General features: G+C 43.3%; 1 protein-coding gene across 1 annotated transcript in view; it reads left to right on the top strand.

The window, feature by feature from the left end:
* Positions 1 to 17,342, top strand: part of LOC139411282 (AT-rich interactive domain-containing protein 5B-like) — a 124,533-nt gene that overhangs the window by 91,298 nt on the left and 15,893 nt on the right. The window contains exons 6-8 of the mRNA XM_071157409.1: positions 1,436 to 1,649; positions 3,561 to 3,613; positions 9,720 to 9,817. Coding sequence (XP_071013510.1) covers positions 1,436 to 1,649; positions 3,561 to 3,613; positions 9,720 to 9,817 — 365 coding nt within the window. The remainder of the gene's footprint in view (positions 1 to 1,435; positions 1,650 to 3,560; positions 3,614 to 9,719; positions 9,818 to 17,342) is intronic.

Raw genomic sequence — 17,342 nt, 5'->3', positions numbered from 1 at the left:
CTGCTCACACATACAGTTTCACATTCAGCCGGCTCACAGATACAGTTCCACATTCAGCCAGCTCACAGATACAGTTTCACATTCAGCCTGCTCACAGATACAGTTCCACATTCAGCCTGCTCACAGATGCAGTTTCACATTCAGCCTGCTCACACATACAGTTTCACATTCAGCCTGCTCACACATACAGTTTCACATTCAGCCGGCTCACAGATACAGTTTCACATTCAGCCGGCTCACAGATGCAGTTCCACATTCAGCCGGCTCACAGATACAGTTCCACATTCAGCCGGCTCACAGATACAGTTCCACTATCCTGCTTATATGAAACAAACAAAACAGTGTACCGGAGGAGCTTTACATATTGTCCTTCACTCCCATTCAGCTCCCAAGCAAAAAGGTAATTGCTCATAGCGTGGAACTGAGAAAAATGGCTTTTATTTACCTTGGTTTCACAGTAGCTCTATGCAGTTACTGCTAACATGACCTCCATTTTCTCCAAAATGCATGTATTTAATGTAGCAAAAAAATATATGAACTCATTTTCGACCAAATGAGCATTTACTGCCTTTTTGCTTGGTAGGGCAGAATACCGATAATGATAGTAATAGCGTAAACCATGGCAATAACAACAGCGATAGCATTAGCGATAGCATTAGCGATAGCATTAGCGATAGCATTAGCGAAAGCATTAGCGCTAGTGATAGCTTTATCAAAAGCGATATTTTAACGATAGTGTAAGCAATAGCATTAGCGTTAGCAATAGCTTTAGCCTCTATTGGGGCTCCAGGTATAGTATTAGTTAGCGAAAGCATTATTATTTTATTATTCATTATTCTTTTTTTCTTTTCATTATTCTTTTATTATTTTTCTGATCCACCTCTACGCAGACGACACCATTCTGTATACATCTGGCCCTTCTTTGGACACTGTGTTAACTAAATTTGCAGGTTTAAATTGTATTGTTGCTATAACAGCCTCCACTCTTTCCACTAGATGTTGCTGAGGGGACTGTCTTCCATTCATAGCGTTAGTAAGGTCGGGCACTGATGTCCGTTGCTCTAATGTCCATCTCTGTCCCCATCTCTGCCCTCATGTCCTTCTCTGCCCTCATGTCCATCTCTGCCCTCATGTCCATCTCTGCCCTCATGTCCATCTCTGCCCTCATGTCCATCTCTGCTCTCATGTCCTTCTCTGCCCTCATGTCCTTCTCTGCCCCCATCTCTGCCCCCATCTCTTCCCTCGTGTCCATCTCTGCCCTCGTGTCCATCTCTGCCCTCGTGTCCATCTCTGCCCTCGTGTCCATCTCTGCCCTCGTGTCCATCTCTGCCCTCGTGTCCATCTCTGCCCTCGTGTCTATCTCTGCCCTCATGTCCTTCTCTGCCCTCATGTCCTTCTCTGTTCTCATGTCCTTCTCTGTCCTCTGTGTCTTCAGGTGAAGCCTGAGTCCAAGGCAGTGCTGTCCAGGTGGCCTAAAGGAATCAGTAGAGGCAGCAGCTGCTGTAAGAGGGTCTCCCCTAAAGGAAGAACAGGGGGAGGAGGTGAGGAGTGTCCTCCAGATGAACAGGCCTTCCTAGTAGCTCTGTATAAATACATGAAGGAGAGGAGGACGCCCATAGAGAGGATCCCCTACCTGGGCTTCAAACAGAGTAAGTGGAAGCCTCCTTCTTTTATTGCCTTTCTGGAGCCAACACCTCTGTTTTCTCACTAGATCCTGTCAGTCTGTCTGTCAGGCCACCAGGGTCAGGTGCTGCTGTGTCAACATGGTATCAGCCCTGCATTGAGTCCAGGAACAACGATGCTAACATGTGGCAGCACAGCAGAACAGAACACAGCAGAGCGGAACAGAGCAGAACACAGCTGAGCAGAACAGAGCAGAACAGAGCAGAACACAGCTGAGCAGAACAGAGCAGAACACAGCTGAGCAGAACAGAGCAGAACACAGCTGAGCAGAACAGAGCAGAACAGAGCAGAGCAGAGCAGAGCAGAGCAGAGCAGAGCAGAACACAGCAGAGCAGAACAGAGCAGAGCAGAACAGAGCAGAACAGAGCAGAACACAGCAGAGCAGAACAGAGCAGAGCAGAACAGAACACAGCAGAGCAGAACAGAGCAGAGCAGAACAGAGCAGAGCAGAGCAGAACACAGCTGAGCAGAGCAGAGCAGAGCAGAACAGAGCAGAGCAGAGCAGAACAGGAGGATATGGGGGTAGAATAAGAGAGAGGAGGAGAGGAGGATATGGGGAGACAATAGAGAAGAGGTTTGAGAGAGAGGAGGAGAATAGGTTTGAGAGAGAGGAGGAGAGGAGGATATGGGGGTAGAATAAGAGAGAGGAGGAGAGGAGGATATGGGGATATAATAGGGGAGAGGAGGAGAGGAGGTTTGAGAGAGAGGAGGAGAGGAGGATATGGGGGTAGAATAAGAGAGAGGAGGAGAGGAGGATATGGGGATATAATAGGGGAGAGGAGGAGAGGAGGTTTGAGAGAGAGGAGGAGAGGAGGATATGGGGGTAGAATAAGGGAGAGAGAAGGCCATCATGACAAATGCATGGAATCCTGATGAAAGCCAGATTGATCCTCTGGAGTCCATCAGTAATATTCCTTTTAGAGAATGTCATTGACAGACACTACAGTATAGAATTGTCCTGCACATTGTAATTCATGTTACTAATACTGTATTAAAAACAGGTTGTCTTTTTCATGTAAGAAGTGTTGATATTTCAAAAACCTTAAATCCCTTTTGAATGTTGTAGGTCTGACTGACTGACTGACTGACTGACTGACTGACTGACTGACTGTATTGTATAGACAGAACATTACAACTGGGTTTGTCTTGGTGTTACAATCTTATTGATTGTTGTATAGACAGAACATTACAACTGGGTTTGTCTTGGTGTTATTGTCTTATTGATCGTTGTATAGACAGAACATTACAACTGGGTTTGTCTTGGTGTTATTGTCTTATTGATCGTTGTATAGACAGAACATTACAACTGGGTTTGTCTTGGTGTTATTGTCTTATTGATCGTTGTATAGACAGAACATTACAACTGGGTTTGTCTTGGTGTTATTGTCTTATTGATCGTTGTATAGACAGAACATTACAACTGGGTTTGTCTTGGTGTTACAGTCTTATTGGTCGTTGTATAGACAGAACATTACAACTGGGTTTGTCTAGGTGTTATTGTCTTATTGATCGTTGTATAGACAGAACATTACAACTGGGTTTGTCTTGGTGTTATTGTCTTATTGGTCGTTGTATAGACAGAACATTACAACTGGGTTTGTCTTGGTGTTACTGTCTTATTGATCGTTGTATAGACAGAACATTACAACTGGGTTTGTCTTGGTGTTATTGTCTTATTGATCGTTGTATAGACAGAACATTACAACTGGGTTTGTCTTGGTGTTATTGTCTTATTGGTCGTTGTATAGACAGAACATTACAACTGGGTTTGTCTTGGTGTTATTGTCTTATTGATCGTTGTATAGACAGAACATTACAACTGGGTTTGTCTTGGTGTTATTGTCTTGTTGATCTCACTATTATTGTCCCTCTAACAGTAAACCTTTGGAACATGTTTCAAGCAGCAGAGACCCTTGGAGGATATGAGCTGGTAAGTGATTTCTCCGTCTAAATCATGGTGAAATAAAGGGTTTCTATAGCTTTATGTTTATCCCTCAGCGTTTCCTCTGACACTGTCATCGCCACGCCTATCTCTGACCTTTTTAACCTGTCTCTCCTTTCTGGGGAGGTTCCCATTGCTTGGAAGGCAGCCACAGTTCGTCCTTTATTTAAATGGGGAGATCAAGCCGATCCTAACTGTTATAGGCCTAATTCTATTTTGCCCTGTTTATCAAAAGTGTTGGAGAAACTTAATCAACAATCAACTGACTGGCTTTCTTGATGTCTATAGTATTCTCTCGGGTATGCAATCTGGTTTCCACTCAGGTTATGGATGCGTCACTGCAACCTTAAAGGTCCTCAATGATTTCACCATTGCCCTTGATTTTAATCAATGTTGTGCTACTAGTTTTATTGACTTGGCCAAAGCTTTTGATACGGTAGACCATTCCATTCTTGTTGGCCGGCTAAGGAGTATTGGTGTCTCTGAGGGGTCTTTGGCCTGGTTTGCTAACTACCTCTCTCAAAGAGTGCACTGTATAAAGTCAGAATATCTGCTGTCTCAGCCACCAAGGGAGTACCCCAATGCTCGATCCTAGGCCCCACTCTCTTCTCAATTTACATCAACAACATAGCTCAGGCAGTAGGAAGCTCTCTCATCCATTTATATGCAGATGATACAGTCTTATACTCAGCAAAATCCTCCCTGGATTTTGTGTTAAATTCTCTACAACAAAGCTTTCTTAGTGTCCAACAAGCTTTCTCTGCCCTTAACCTTGTCCTGAACACCTCCAAAACAAAGGTCATGTGGTTTGGTAAGAAGAATGCCCCTCTCCCTACAGGTGTGATGACTACCTCTGAGGGTTTAGATCTTGAGGTAGTCACCTCATACAAGTACTTGGGAGTATGGCTAGACGGGAAACTGTCCTTCTCTCAGCACATATCAAAGCTGCAGGCTAAAGATAAATCTAGACTTGGTTTCCTCTATCGTAATCGTTCCTCTTTCACCCCAGCTGCCAAACTAACCCTGATTCAGATGACCATTCTACCCATGCTAGATTACGGAGACGTAATTTATAGATCGGTAGGTAAGGGTGCTCTCGAGCTGCTAGATGTTCTTTACCATTTGGCCATCAGAATTGCCACCAATGCTCCTTATAGGACACATCACTGCTCTCTATACTCCTCTGTAAACTGGTTATCTCTGTCTACCCGTCGCAAGACCCACTGGTTGATGCTTATTTAGAAAACACTCTTAGGCCTCCCTCCCCCTATCTGAGATATCTACTGCAGCCCTCATCCTCCACATACAACACCCGTTCTGCCAGTCACATTCTGTTAAAGGTCCCCAAAGCACACACATCCCTGGGTCACTCCTCTTTTCAGTTCGCTGCAACTAGTGACGAGCTGCAACAAACACTCAAACTGGACAGTTTTATCTCAATCTCTTCACTCAAAGACTCAATCATGGACACTCTTACTGACAGTTGTTTCTGCTTTGTGTGATGTATTGTTGTCTCTACCTTCTTGCCCTTTGTGCTGTTGTCTGTGCCCAATAATGTTTGTACCATGTTTTTTGCTGCTACCATGTTGTGTTTCTACCATGTTGTGCTGCTACCATGTTGTGTTTCTACCATGTTGTGCTGCTACAATGTTGTGCTGCTACCATGTTGTGTTTCTACCATGTTGTGCTGCTACCATGTTGTGTTGCTACCATGTTGTGTTGCTACCATGTTGTGTTGCTACCATGTTGTGCTGCTACCATGTTGTGTTGCTACCATGTTGTGTTGCTACCATGTTGTGTTGCTACCATGTTGTGCTGCTACCATGGTGTGTTGCTACCATGTTGTGTTGCTACCATGTTGTGCTGCTACCATGTTGTGTTGCTACCATGTTGTGTTGCTACCATGTTGTGTTGCTACCATGTTGTGCTGCTACCATGTTGTGTTTCTACCATGTTGTGTTGCTACCATGTTGTGCTGCTACCATGTTGTGTTGCTACCATGTTGTGTTGCTACCATGTTGTGCTGCTACCATGTTGTGTTTCTACCATGTTGTGCTGCTACCATGTTGTGCTGCTACCATGTTGTGTTGCTACCATGTTGTGCTGCTACCATGTTGTGCTGCTACCATGTTGTTGTCATGTTGTGTTTCTACCATGTTGTGTTTCTACCATGTTGTTGTTATGTTGTGTTGCTACCATGTTGGTGTTATGTTGTGTTGCTACCATGTTGGTGTTATGTTGTGTTGCTACCATGTTGGTGTTATGTTGTGTTGCTACCATGTTGTGTTTCTACCATGTTGTGATGCTACCATGTTGTGTTTCTACCATGTTGTGATGCTACCATGTTGTGTTTCTACCATGTTGTGATGCTACCATGTTGTGTTTCTACCATGTTGTGATGCTACCATGTTGTGTTTCTACCATGTTGTTGTCATGTTGTGTTTCTACCATGTTGTTGTCATGTTGTGTTTCTACCATGTTGTGTTTCTACCATGTTGTGTTTCTACCATGTTGTGTTTCTACCATGTTGTTGTCATGGTGTGTTGTGTTTCTACCATGTTGTGTTTCTACCATGTTGTGTTTCTACCATGTTGTGTTTCTACCATGTTGTTGTCATGGTGTGTTGTGTTTCTACCATGTTGTTGTCATGTTGTGCTGCTACCATGTTGTGTTTCTACCATGTTGTTGTCATGTTGTGTTTCTACCATGTTGTGTTTCTACCATGTTGTTGTTATGTTGTGTTTCTACCATGTTGTTGTCATGTTGTGTTTCTACCATGTTGTGTTTCTACCATGTTGTTGTTATGTTGTGCTGCTACCATGTTGTTGTTATGTTGTGATACTACCATGTTGTGTTTCTACCATGTTGTGTTTCTACCATGTTGTGTTTCTACCATGTTGGTGTTATGTTGTGATGCTACCATGTTGTGTTGCTACCATGTTGGTGTTATGTTGTGTTTCTACCATGTTGTGTTGCTACCATGTTGGTGTTATGTTGTGCTGCTACCATGCTGTTTTGTCATGTGTTGCTGCCTTGCTAGGTTGTTGTCTTTAGGTCTCTATGTAGTGTTGTGTTGTCACTCTTGTTGTGATGTGTGTTTTGTCCTATTTATATTGTCTTTATTTATTCATTTTAATCCCAGACCCCCCAAGAGGCCTTTTGGTAGGCCGTCATTGTAAATAAGAATTTGTTCTTAACTGACTAGTTAAATAAAGAAAATGTCAAGAACATCTCAAATAAACTAAGAGAAGACATCATTCATTTAGTCAATACGGAAAATATATGTATATATATTATTTGTATTATTGTTTAATTAGCTTCTCTTTTTGACCTGCACTGTTGGAGCTCAGAGCAACAGAATATCACTGTACCCTGCGATTACATCTGCGACCCTGTACATGTGACTAACAAACTTGTCTAATCTAATATGTAATAAACGTTTCAGAGGAACATGATGTCATTGGAAACATTCACATCCCACCATGATCCAATTCAGTTGTGGCCTGCATCCCAAATAGCCCCCTACTCCCTGTATATAGCCCAAAGGGACCAGGTCAACAGTAGTTCACTATAAGGGAATAGGGGCTGAGAGGCTGTAGCTCAGCTGGTGTTGAACTGAGACTGACATACTTAAAACCATCTCTCTCTCTCCAACTCTCTCTGTCTCTGTCTGTCTCTCTCTCTGTCTCTCTCGCTGTCTCTCTCTGTCTATCTCTCTCTCTATCTCTCTCTCTCTCTCTCTCTCTCTCTCTCTCTCTCTGTCTGTCTGTCTGTCTGTCTGTCTGTCTGTCTGTCTGTCTGTCTGTCTCTCTCGCTGTCTCTCTCTGTCTCTCTCGGTCTCTCTCTCTCTCCCTCCCTTTCTCTCTCTCTATCATAATAGCAGACTGACAACAAATAGCAGTCAGTCTGGTGTGTTTTCTAGAGAGGAGAGCAGAGGAAGCCAGAGAGAGAGAATGTAGTGTACTGTACTGTTAGTTCACATGCTGTCTCAACCAAGCATGTCCCAGGCAGCGTTATCAAGTTCACAATAACAGATACCTCTGGTCTGGAAGCAATGATACGTCCCAAATGGCACCCTATTCCCTATATAGAACACTACTGTTGACCAGAGCCCTATTCCCTATATAGAACACTACTGTTGACCAGAGCCCTATTCCCTATATAGAACACTACTGTTGACCAGAGCCCTATTCCCTATATAGAACACTACTGTTGACCAGAGCCCTATTCCCTATATAAATCAAATCAAATCAAATCAAATTTATTTATATAGCCCTTTGTACATCAGCTGATATCTCAAAGTGCTGTACAGAAACCCAGCCTAAAACCCCAAACAGCAAGCAATGCAGGTGTAGAAGCACGGTGGCTAGGAAAAACTCCCTAGAAATGCCAAAACCTAGGAAGAAACCTAGAAAGGAACCAGGCTATGTGGGGTGGCCAGTCTTCTTCTGGCTGTGCCGGGTGGAGATTATAACAGAACATGGCCAAGATGTTAAAATGTTCATAAATGACCAGCATGGTCGAATAATAATAAGGCAGAACAGTTGAAATTGGAGCAGCAGCACGGTCAGGTGGACTGGGGACAGCAAGGAGTTATCATGTCAGGTAGTCCTGGGGCATGGTCCTAGGGCTCAGGTCCTCCGAGAGAGAAAGAAAGAGAGAAAGAGAGAATTAGAGAGAGCACATGTGGGGTGGCCAGTCCTCTTCTGGCTGTGCTGGGTGGAGATTATAACAGAACATGGCCAAGATGTTCAAATGTTCATAAATAACCAGCATGGTCGAATAATAATAAGGCAGAACAGTTGAAACTGGAGCAGCAGCACGGCCTACTGTCGACCAGGGCCCTATTCCCTATATAGAACACTACTGTTGACCAGAGCCCTATTCCCTATATAGAACACTACTGTTGACCAGAGCCCTATTCCCTATATAGTACACTACTGTTGACCAGAGCCCTATTCCCTATATAGAACACTACTGTTGACCAGAGCCCTATTCCCTATATAGAACACTACTGTTGACCAGAGCCCTATTCCCTATATAGAACACTACTGTTGACCAGAGCCCTATTCCCTATATAGTACACTACTGTTGACCAGAGCCCTATTGCCTATATAGAACACTACTGTTGACCAGAGCCCTATTCCCTATATAGAACACTACTGTTGACCAGAGCCCTATTCCCTATATAGAACACTACTGTTGACCAGAGCCCTATTCCCTATATAGAACACTACTGTTGACCAGAGCCCTATTCCCTATATAGTACACTACTGTTGACCAGAGCCCTATTGCCTATATAGAACACTACTGTTGACCAGAGCCCTATTCCCTATATAGAACACTACTGTTGACCAGAGCCCTATTCCCTATATAGAACACTACTGTTGACCAGAGCCCTATTCCCTATATAGTACACTACTGTTGACCAGAGCCCTATTCCCTATATAGTACACTACTGTTGACCAGAGCCCTATTGCCTATATAGAACACTACTGTTGACCAGAGCCCTATTCCCTATATAGTACACTACTGTTGAGCAGAGCCCTATTGCCTATATAGAACACTACTGTTGACCAGAGCCCTATTCCCTATATAGAACACTACTGTTGACCAGAGCCTCATGGGCCCTGTTCTAATGTAGTGCACTACATTGGTCGGTAGTCATAGTGATCAGAGTCCAATGACCTCCCCACTGACATTACTGTGATGTGATGTGAATGTGATTCCACACGGAGTAGGATACGCCCCAAGGCCAAATGGATGGATGTATTCAGCGCTGTGCTCAGGGCTTCCAATAGACTGGAGGAAGCAGTGTGTTTCTGCTCTTCAATAGGTTACTGTTCCCTCTGGGTTTTAAAGGGATTCATCTGTTTAATGAACAACGTGGGCTTTCATCAATCATATTGTAATTTCTTCACAATTCAGTTTCAGTCTTAGTTGTCTGATGACATTGAATGCTCTGAATGTACTCACAAAAATGTCAGATATCGCTAGCTATGCTAGCTATGCTAATATGCTAATATGCTAGCGATGCTAATATGTTAGGGTCCAACTGTTTTCTAACCCTGTCATTTCCCCTCTGTGTCGTCAGATCACATCGCGCCGACAGTGGAAACATGTTTATGACGAGTTAGGAGGAAACCCAGGAAGCACCAGCGCTGCAACCTGCACCAGACGACACTATGAAAGGTCTCTTATTAAACATGTCCCCTACTATACTTGTATACATAGACACTATGAAAGGTACAGTCTCTATATTAAACATGTCCCCTACTACACCTGTATACACAGACACTATGAAATGTACTCTAACTGTACTGTATTAATGAATGGCAAATACTGTAGATGGGAGTAATAATGATTTGACGACAGTATGGTACATATTAGGAGAACCGTTTGACTCATGACAGGCAGAGAATGGTTCATACAGTATGGTACATATTAGGAGAACATTTAGACTCTTTCTCGTACTGTAGTTGGTACCATGGAGGATCCAGTCTCAGACCAGTTATTAGTACTGTAGTAGGTACCATGGAGGATCCAGTCTCAGACCAGTTATTAGTACTGTAGTAGGTACCATACAGAGGATATAGTCTCAGACCAGTTATTAGTACTGTAGTTGGTACCATATAGAGGATACAGTCTCAAACCAGTTATTAGTACTGTAGTTGGTACCATGGAGGATACAGTCTCAGACCAGTTATTAGTACTGTAATTGGTACCATGGAGGATACAGTCTCAGACCAGTTATTAGTACTGTAGTTGGTACCATGGAGGATACAGTCTCAGACCAGTTATTAGTACTGTAGTTGGTACCATATAGAGGATACAGTCTCAGACCAGTTATTAGTACTGTAGTAGGTACCATGGAGGATACAGTCTCAGACCAGTTATTAGTACTGTAGTTGCTACCATACAGAGGATACAGTCTCAGACCAGTTATTAGTACTGTAATTGGTACCATGGAGGATACAGTCTCAGACCAGTTATTAGTACTGTAGTTGGTACCATGGAGGATACAGTCTCAGACCAGTTATTAGTACTGTAGTTGGTACCATGGAGGATAGTCTCAGACCAGTTATTAGTACTGTAGTTGGTACCATGGAGGATACAGTCTCAGACCAGTTATTAGTACTGTAGTTGGTACCATATAGAGGATACAGTCTCAGACCAGTTATTAGTACTGTAGTAGGTACCATACAGAGGATACAGTCTCAGACCAGTTACTGGTACTGTAGTCGGTACCATATAGAGGATACAGTCTCAGACCAGTTATTAGTACTGTAGTTGGTACCATGGAGGATACAGTCTCAGACCAGTTATTAGTACTGTAGTTGGTACCATATAGAGGAGGCAGTCTCAGACCAGTTATTAGTACTGTAGTTGGTACCATGGAGGATACAGTCTCAGACCAGTTATTAGTACTGTAGTTGGTACCATGGAGGATCCAGTCTCAGACCAGTTATTAGTACTGTAATTGGTACCATGGAGGATACAGTCTCAGACCAGTTATTAGTACTGTAGTTGGTACCATGGAGGATACAGTCTCAGACCAGTTATTAGTACTGTAGTTGGTACCATGGAAGATACAGTCTCAGACCAGTTATTAGTACTGTAGTTGGTACCATGGAGGATACAGTCTCAGAACAGTTATTAGTACTGTAGTTGGTACCATGGAGGATACAGTCTCAGACCAGTTATTAGTACTGTAGTTGGTACCATATAGAGGATACAGTCTCAGACCAGTTATTAGTACTGTAGTAGGTACCATACAGAGGATACAGTCTCAGACCAGTTATTAGTACTGTAGTTGGTACCATATAGAGGATACAGTCTCAGACCAGTTATTAGTACTGTAGTAGGTACCATGGAGGATACAGTCTCAGACCAGTTATTAGTACTGTAGTTGGTACCATGGAGGATCCAGTCTCAGACCAGTTATTAGTACTGTATTTGGTACCATGGAGGATACAGTCTCAGACCAGTTATTAGTACTGTAGTTGGTACCATGGAGGATACAGTCTCAGACCAGTTATTAGTACTGTGGTTGGTACCATGGAGGATACAGTCTCAGACCAGTTATTAGTACTGTAGTTGGTACCATGGAAGATACAGTCTCAGACCAGTTATTAGTACTGTAGTTGGTACCATGGAGGATACAGTCTCAGACCAGTTATTAGTACTGTAGTTGGTACCATGGAAGATACAGTCTCAGACCAGTTATTAGTACTGTAGTTGGTACCATGGAGGATACAGTCTCAGACCAGTTATTAGTACTGTAGTTGGTACCATGGAGGATACAGTCTCAGACCAGTTATTAGTACTGTAGTTGGTACCATATAGAGGATACAGTCTCAGACCAGTTATTAGTACTGTAGTAGGTACCATACAGAGGATACAGTCTCAGACCAGTTATTAGTACTGTAGTTGGTACCATATAGAGGATACAGTCTCAGACCAGTTATTAGTACTGTAGTAGGTACCATGGAGGATACAGTCTCAGACCAGTTATTAGTACTGTAGTTGGTACCATGGAGGATCCAGTCTCAGACCAGTTATTAGTACTGTATTTGGTACCATGGAGGATACAGTCTCAGACCAGTTATTAGTACTGTAGTTGGTACCATGGAGGATACAGTCTCAGACCAGTTATTAGTACTGTAGTTGGTACCATGGAAGATACAGTCTCAGACCAGTTATTAGTACTGTAGTTGGTACCATGGAGGATACAGTCTCAGACCAGTTATTAGTACTGTAGTTGGTACCATGGAGGATACAGTCTCAGACCAGTTATTAGTACTGTAGTTGGTACCATATAGAGGATACAGTCTCAGACCAGTTATTAGTACTGTAGTAGGTACCATACAGAGGATACAGTCTCAGACCAGTTATTAGTACTGTAGTTGGTACCATATAGAGGATACAGTCTCAGACCAGTTATTAGTACTGTAGTAGGTACCATGGAGGATACAGTCTCAGACCAGTTATTAGTACTGTAGTTGCTACCATACAGAGGATACAGTCTCAGACCAGTTATTAGTACTGTAATTGGTACCATGGAGGATACAGTCTCAGACCAGTTATTAGTACTGTAGTTGGTACCATGGAGGATACAGTCTCAGACCAGTTATTAGTACTGTAGTTGGTACCATATAGAGGATACAGTCTCAGACCAGTTATTAGTACTGTAGTAGGTACCATACAGAGGATACAGTCTCAGACCAGTTACTGGTACTGTAGTTGGTACCATATAGAGTATACAGTCTCAGACCAGTTATTAGTACTGTAGTTGGTACCATGGAGGATACAGTCTCAGACCAGTTATTAGTACTGTAGTTGGTACCATATAGAGGAGACAGTCTCAGACCAGTTATTAGTACTGTAGTTGGTACCATGGAGGATACAGTCTCAGACCAGTTATTAGTACTGTAGTTGGTACCATGGAGGATACAGTCTCAGACCAGTTATTAGTACTGTAGTTGGTACCATATAGAGGATACAGTCTCAGACCAGTTATTAGTACTGTAGTAGGTACCATACAGAGGATACAGTCTCAGACCAGTTACTGGTACTGTAGTTGGTACCATATAGAGGATACAGTCTCAGACCAGTTATTAGTACTGTAGTTGGTACCATGGAGGATACAGTCTCAGACCAGTTATTAGTACTGTAGTTGGTACCATATAGAGGAGACAGTCTCAGACCAGTTATTAGTACTGTAGTTGGTACCATGGAGGATACAGTCTCAGACCAGTTATTAGTACTGTAGTTGGTACCATGGAGGATACAGTCTCAGACCAGTTATTAGTACTGTAGTTGGTACCATATAGAGGATACAGTCTCAGACCAGTTATTAGTACTGTAGTAGGTACCATACAGAGGATACAGTCTCAGACCAGTTACTGGTACTGTAGTTGGTACCATATAGAGGATACAGTCTCAGACCAGTTATTAGTACTGTAGTTGGTACCATGGAGGATACAGTCTCAGACCAGTTATTAGTACTGTAGTTGGTACCATATAGAGGAGACAGTCTCAGACCAGTTATTAGTACTGTAGTTGGTACCATGGAGGATACAGTCTCAGACCAGTTATTAGTACTGTAGTTGGTACCATGGAGGATCCAGTCTCAGACCAGTTATTAGTACTGTATTTGGTACCATGGAGGATACAGTCTCAGACCAGTTATTAGTACTGTACTTGGTACCATGGAGGATACAGTCTCAGGCCAGTTATTAGTACTGTAGTTGGTACCATGGAGGATACAGTCTCAGACCAGTTATTAGTACTGTAGTTGGTACCATGGAAGATACAGTCTCAGACCAGTTATTAGTACTGTAGTTGGTACCATGGAGGATACAGTCTCAGACCAGTTATTAGTACTGTAGTTGGTACCATATAGAGGATACAGTCTCAGACCAGTTATTAGTACTGTAGTTGGTACCATGGAGGATACAGTCTCAGACCAGTTATTAGTAGAAGTCATGAAAATAATGGTCAAGCAGGTTGGCTGATGGAATGTGTAGAGATATTGTAATATCTCATTGGATTCTGCCCCAAGAGGTTTTTAAACATATTTTTCCCAAGGGGTGCTTTCGACAGATACCCCTCGTTAATGACTGCGTTGCAGCTAGCGTTAGGGGAAGGCAGTGTGGTCAGTGGAGGAGGCACTGTAGACTGTGACCATACCTGGTTGGTTTTCCAATCCAGCAATGGGAGTAACCGATCCATCAAGTCTGCTCCAAGTAGCAGGGTTACAGTTTCGAGGCTGGTAACATACACAGGGTGAACGAGCGATACGTCCTTGAAGTGTAGTTTCAGCATGACTCTCAATGTGAGAGGCAAGGTAGTCTGAGTAACCCCTCGAAGTGTAGCGTCGCATCGTTCCACTTTTAACCAACGTTTAAGTTGGCTTCAAAGCCCTTTTAAGATCATCAAACAATGTTTGAGAGATGAGTGATATTGTCGCACCCGAATCAATTAGCGCATGACAAGTTAAGCAGTTCTCCAGCGCTGTTTCCAGGTATGGGCGTTTAGATTAATGGTTAGTGAACATGTTCCCCACAAAGTGGAGTGGTCGTTCGCAACTTCGTAATGTGCCATTTCTGTTCAAGGTGGAAGCAGATTGACTTTTCCGATTTTGAGTGGGCTTGGCTTTAACGAAGCGTTTGACCTTTTTCTTCTCCACCTTTGTATCAGAGTCTATAGACAAAGCCCAGTGGGCATGTTTCTTGATCAAGCGGGCCCTGGAAGGGTCTTGAATGAGAGCGGGAGAAATAAGAACTTTAAAAGCTTGCTATGGGTGTTAATTCCTGCGGACCTGGTGTCCGGTAATTCCCCTTCTAGTCCTTGTGACTTGTCTTTCACCCTTTTCTCAAATTGTTCTCGCTTTAGTTCTTCCCGTAGTGGGACTTTTGGAAAACATTGGTCTACGTTTTGATCATCCTTCACCCCTTTGTTACCCTTGTGCTCTGACACTTTTTGGGGGTTGGGTGCAGGAATGTAGTGAACAGGTCGATTGTAGCGGTAGTCATGTTGATGGAGACGTACTTCACAGTTATTTCGACCTCGGAGGTTATTGGAATCATGGTTTTGTGGTAGAACCTGTTGTTGTGTGTCATCTCTCAACGCTCCAATACCTGATAATGCACACTCTGACTGGAGTGAAACTTCAAAACCGAGTGGTCAGGGCTCTTAGCGTTGTGATCTTTTGATGCCTCAAAGACTGTGCTTGCAAGCTCTCTGAGTTGTAAGATAGGCAAGCCAACGTGGGGGGCAGGGCCCAAGTAGGTAATGAAGGTAGGATACATGTTCGACAGGAACATTTGTTTAAAAGGTAACAGGTCTTCCATGCCTGTTTCAGTGATGAGCCAAAGGAAGCTGAACGAAGCCTATGATAGTAAGCTTGTGGGTGTTCGTTCCGAGCTTGTTTGACGATGTTAGCCAGTGAGCTATCGTGTTTGCGAGTCGCGGAACCACTGAATTCTAATTTCAAAGCTGTGGCAAGTTTAGCGTAGTCATTTAGCATGTTGCTGTTGTAGACGAATGAACCTTGTCATGTGTCTATTCGACGTTCGCTTCAACAGGTAAACCCTGTCAGAAACCGCAGCGTTCGGGTAGCTGTCCAACGCGTCCTCTATGTCAGCTAGGAACGTCTCAGTATCGTTTGGCTGACCTGGAACGGGGTCAAAGGTGGGGAAATTCTTGATGAGTTTGTCAAGGTATTCCGCGCCAAGCGGGCGGAGAGGGTTGGCTTCATCCTGTGGAGAGATTGGGGCAGAAAGGCCAAGAGGAGAATCCAAGCCTTGTTGTTGTTGGCCAAGAGGCGCAATATTACTCAGTGCCGAATGGTCAAGAGGAGAAGACTGAGGGACACATGAGGGAGGCAAGGTCTGAAACCTATCGTCTTTACTCTTGTGAGTACAGGGCTCCGGGTGCTTGGATTGGTAGTCACGCTGTAGAGCGTGACCATTCTGGACTTCCTCCAGATGGTACCTAAGGGTGGTATTCTGCTGCATTGCAGAGTCCACTTGAGCGCTTAGAGTACTGATTTTGGACACATGAGTGTAACACTTGCTCCTTTTGGTCTCAAACTTATCTGTCATGGTTTGCAGATGGAGGTATTAAGGAGCGAGAGATTCAGTGATGAGATTTCCTCCGCTTGCTTAGAAATCAATAGTTCCATCTTCATCACCTGAGTTCTCTCATCATTCATTTGGTCAGCGACTTCAATGAGTTCTGCTGATTTGTCATCCAACTTTGTCATTGTGTTCATTAACTGATTGTCTTTGCTCTGCAGCGTTTTGAGTAGAACCGTGTTACTTTGAGTAACGTTCAACAAAACTTATTTGTGATGGGATGAAATCCGATTTTAGCTTCTTAAAGAGAAGCTTCTAGAGATTTGGGTTTTCATAAGATAGGGCTTTGCTCAATCAGTGGCCCGCCCCTGTGAAGGGACATGGGCTATAAAACTTTTCAAACACGCCCTCCTCTCCCTTCCTATATAAGCCCTTGACGACAATATAACCTCCTTTTCCGAGGACGTGAGGACGACGGTCCGATGTCAGAATGGTTCAGATAATAACTACAGAACGAAGCCAACATCAGCGTGAGCTTTGGTTGCGAATGGTATGAACTTTGAACTCTTATTCACTACAGAAGTAATACCTCCTAGCCGTTGAGTTAGCAACAGCCGCTGCAAACAAGGGTTAGGAAGGAACAGACTGAGTAACCCGTCTATCACCCAACGACGTTACTACAACGTATCCAATTGACAACCAGAGACATTCTTCAAAGGAATCGGTTTGGCAACACGGCATTCCATCTACCACCAACCTACCGAAGCGCAGCTCAGAGTAAATATTTATTGCATTTTCCTTTTCCGAATGGGCGGTAATTTAGAATGCATAAGATACTGTATTTACAATAGCACAGCTTCGCCCTTTGTTCCTCAGTCTTCCCGCTCTTTCACTCAAACCCAGCCCCTTTTCTTTTGTGTAACCAGCTATCACATCTGTTCCGCCCGCTAGGGACGATTTCCTTTATGACGTAATTTGTAATCAAGTTGATTAATTATGTCTATGTGTAATTCTGTGTGATTAGTTAGGTATTTAGTAAATAAATAATTAAACCCAATTTTGTATTGCTGGTTCAACTTGTTAGCCAGGGTTCGTGCAGATAACCAAGAATTTACAACTTTCAGATGAGACTGAAT

This window comes from Oncorhynchus clarkii, chromosome 1, assembly GCF_045791955.1.
Source record: "Oncorhynchus clarkii lewisi isolate Uvic-CL-2024 chromosome 1, UVic_Ocla_1.0, whole genome shotgun sequence".
Taxonomy (NCBI): Eukaryota; Metazoa; Chordata; class Actinopteri; order Salmoniformes; family Salmonidae; genus Oncorhynchus; species Oncorhynchus clarkii.
The sequence above is the reverse complement of the archived record's forward strand: the minus strand, read 5'-3'. Positions and strand labels throughout refer to the sequence as shown.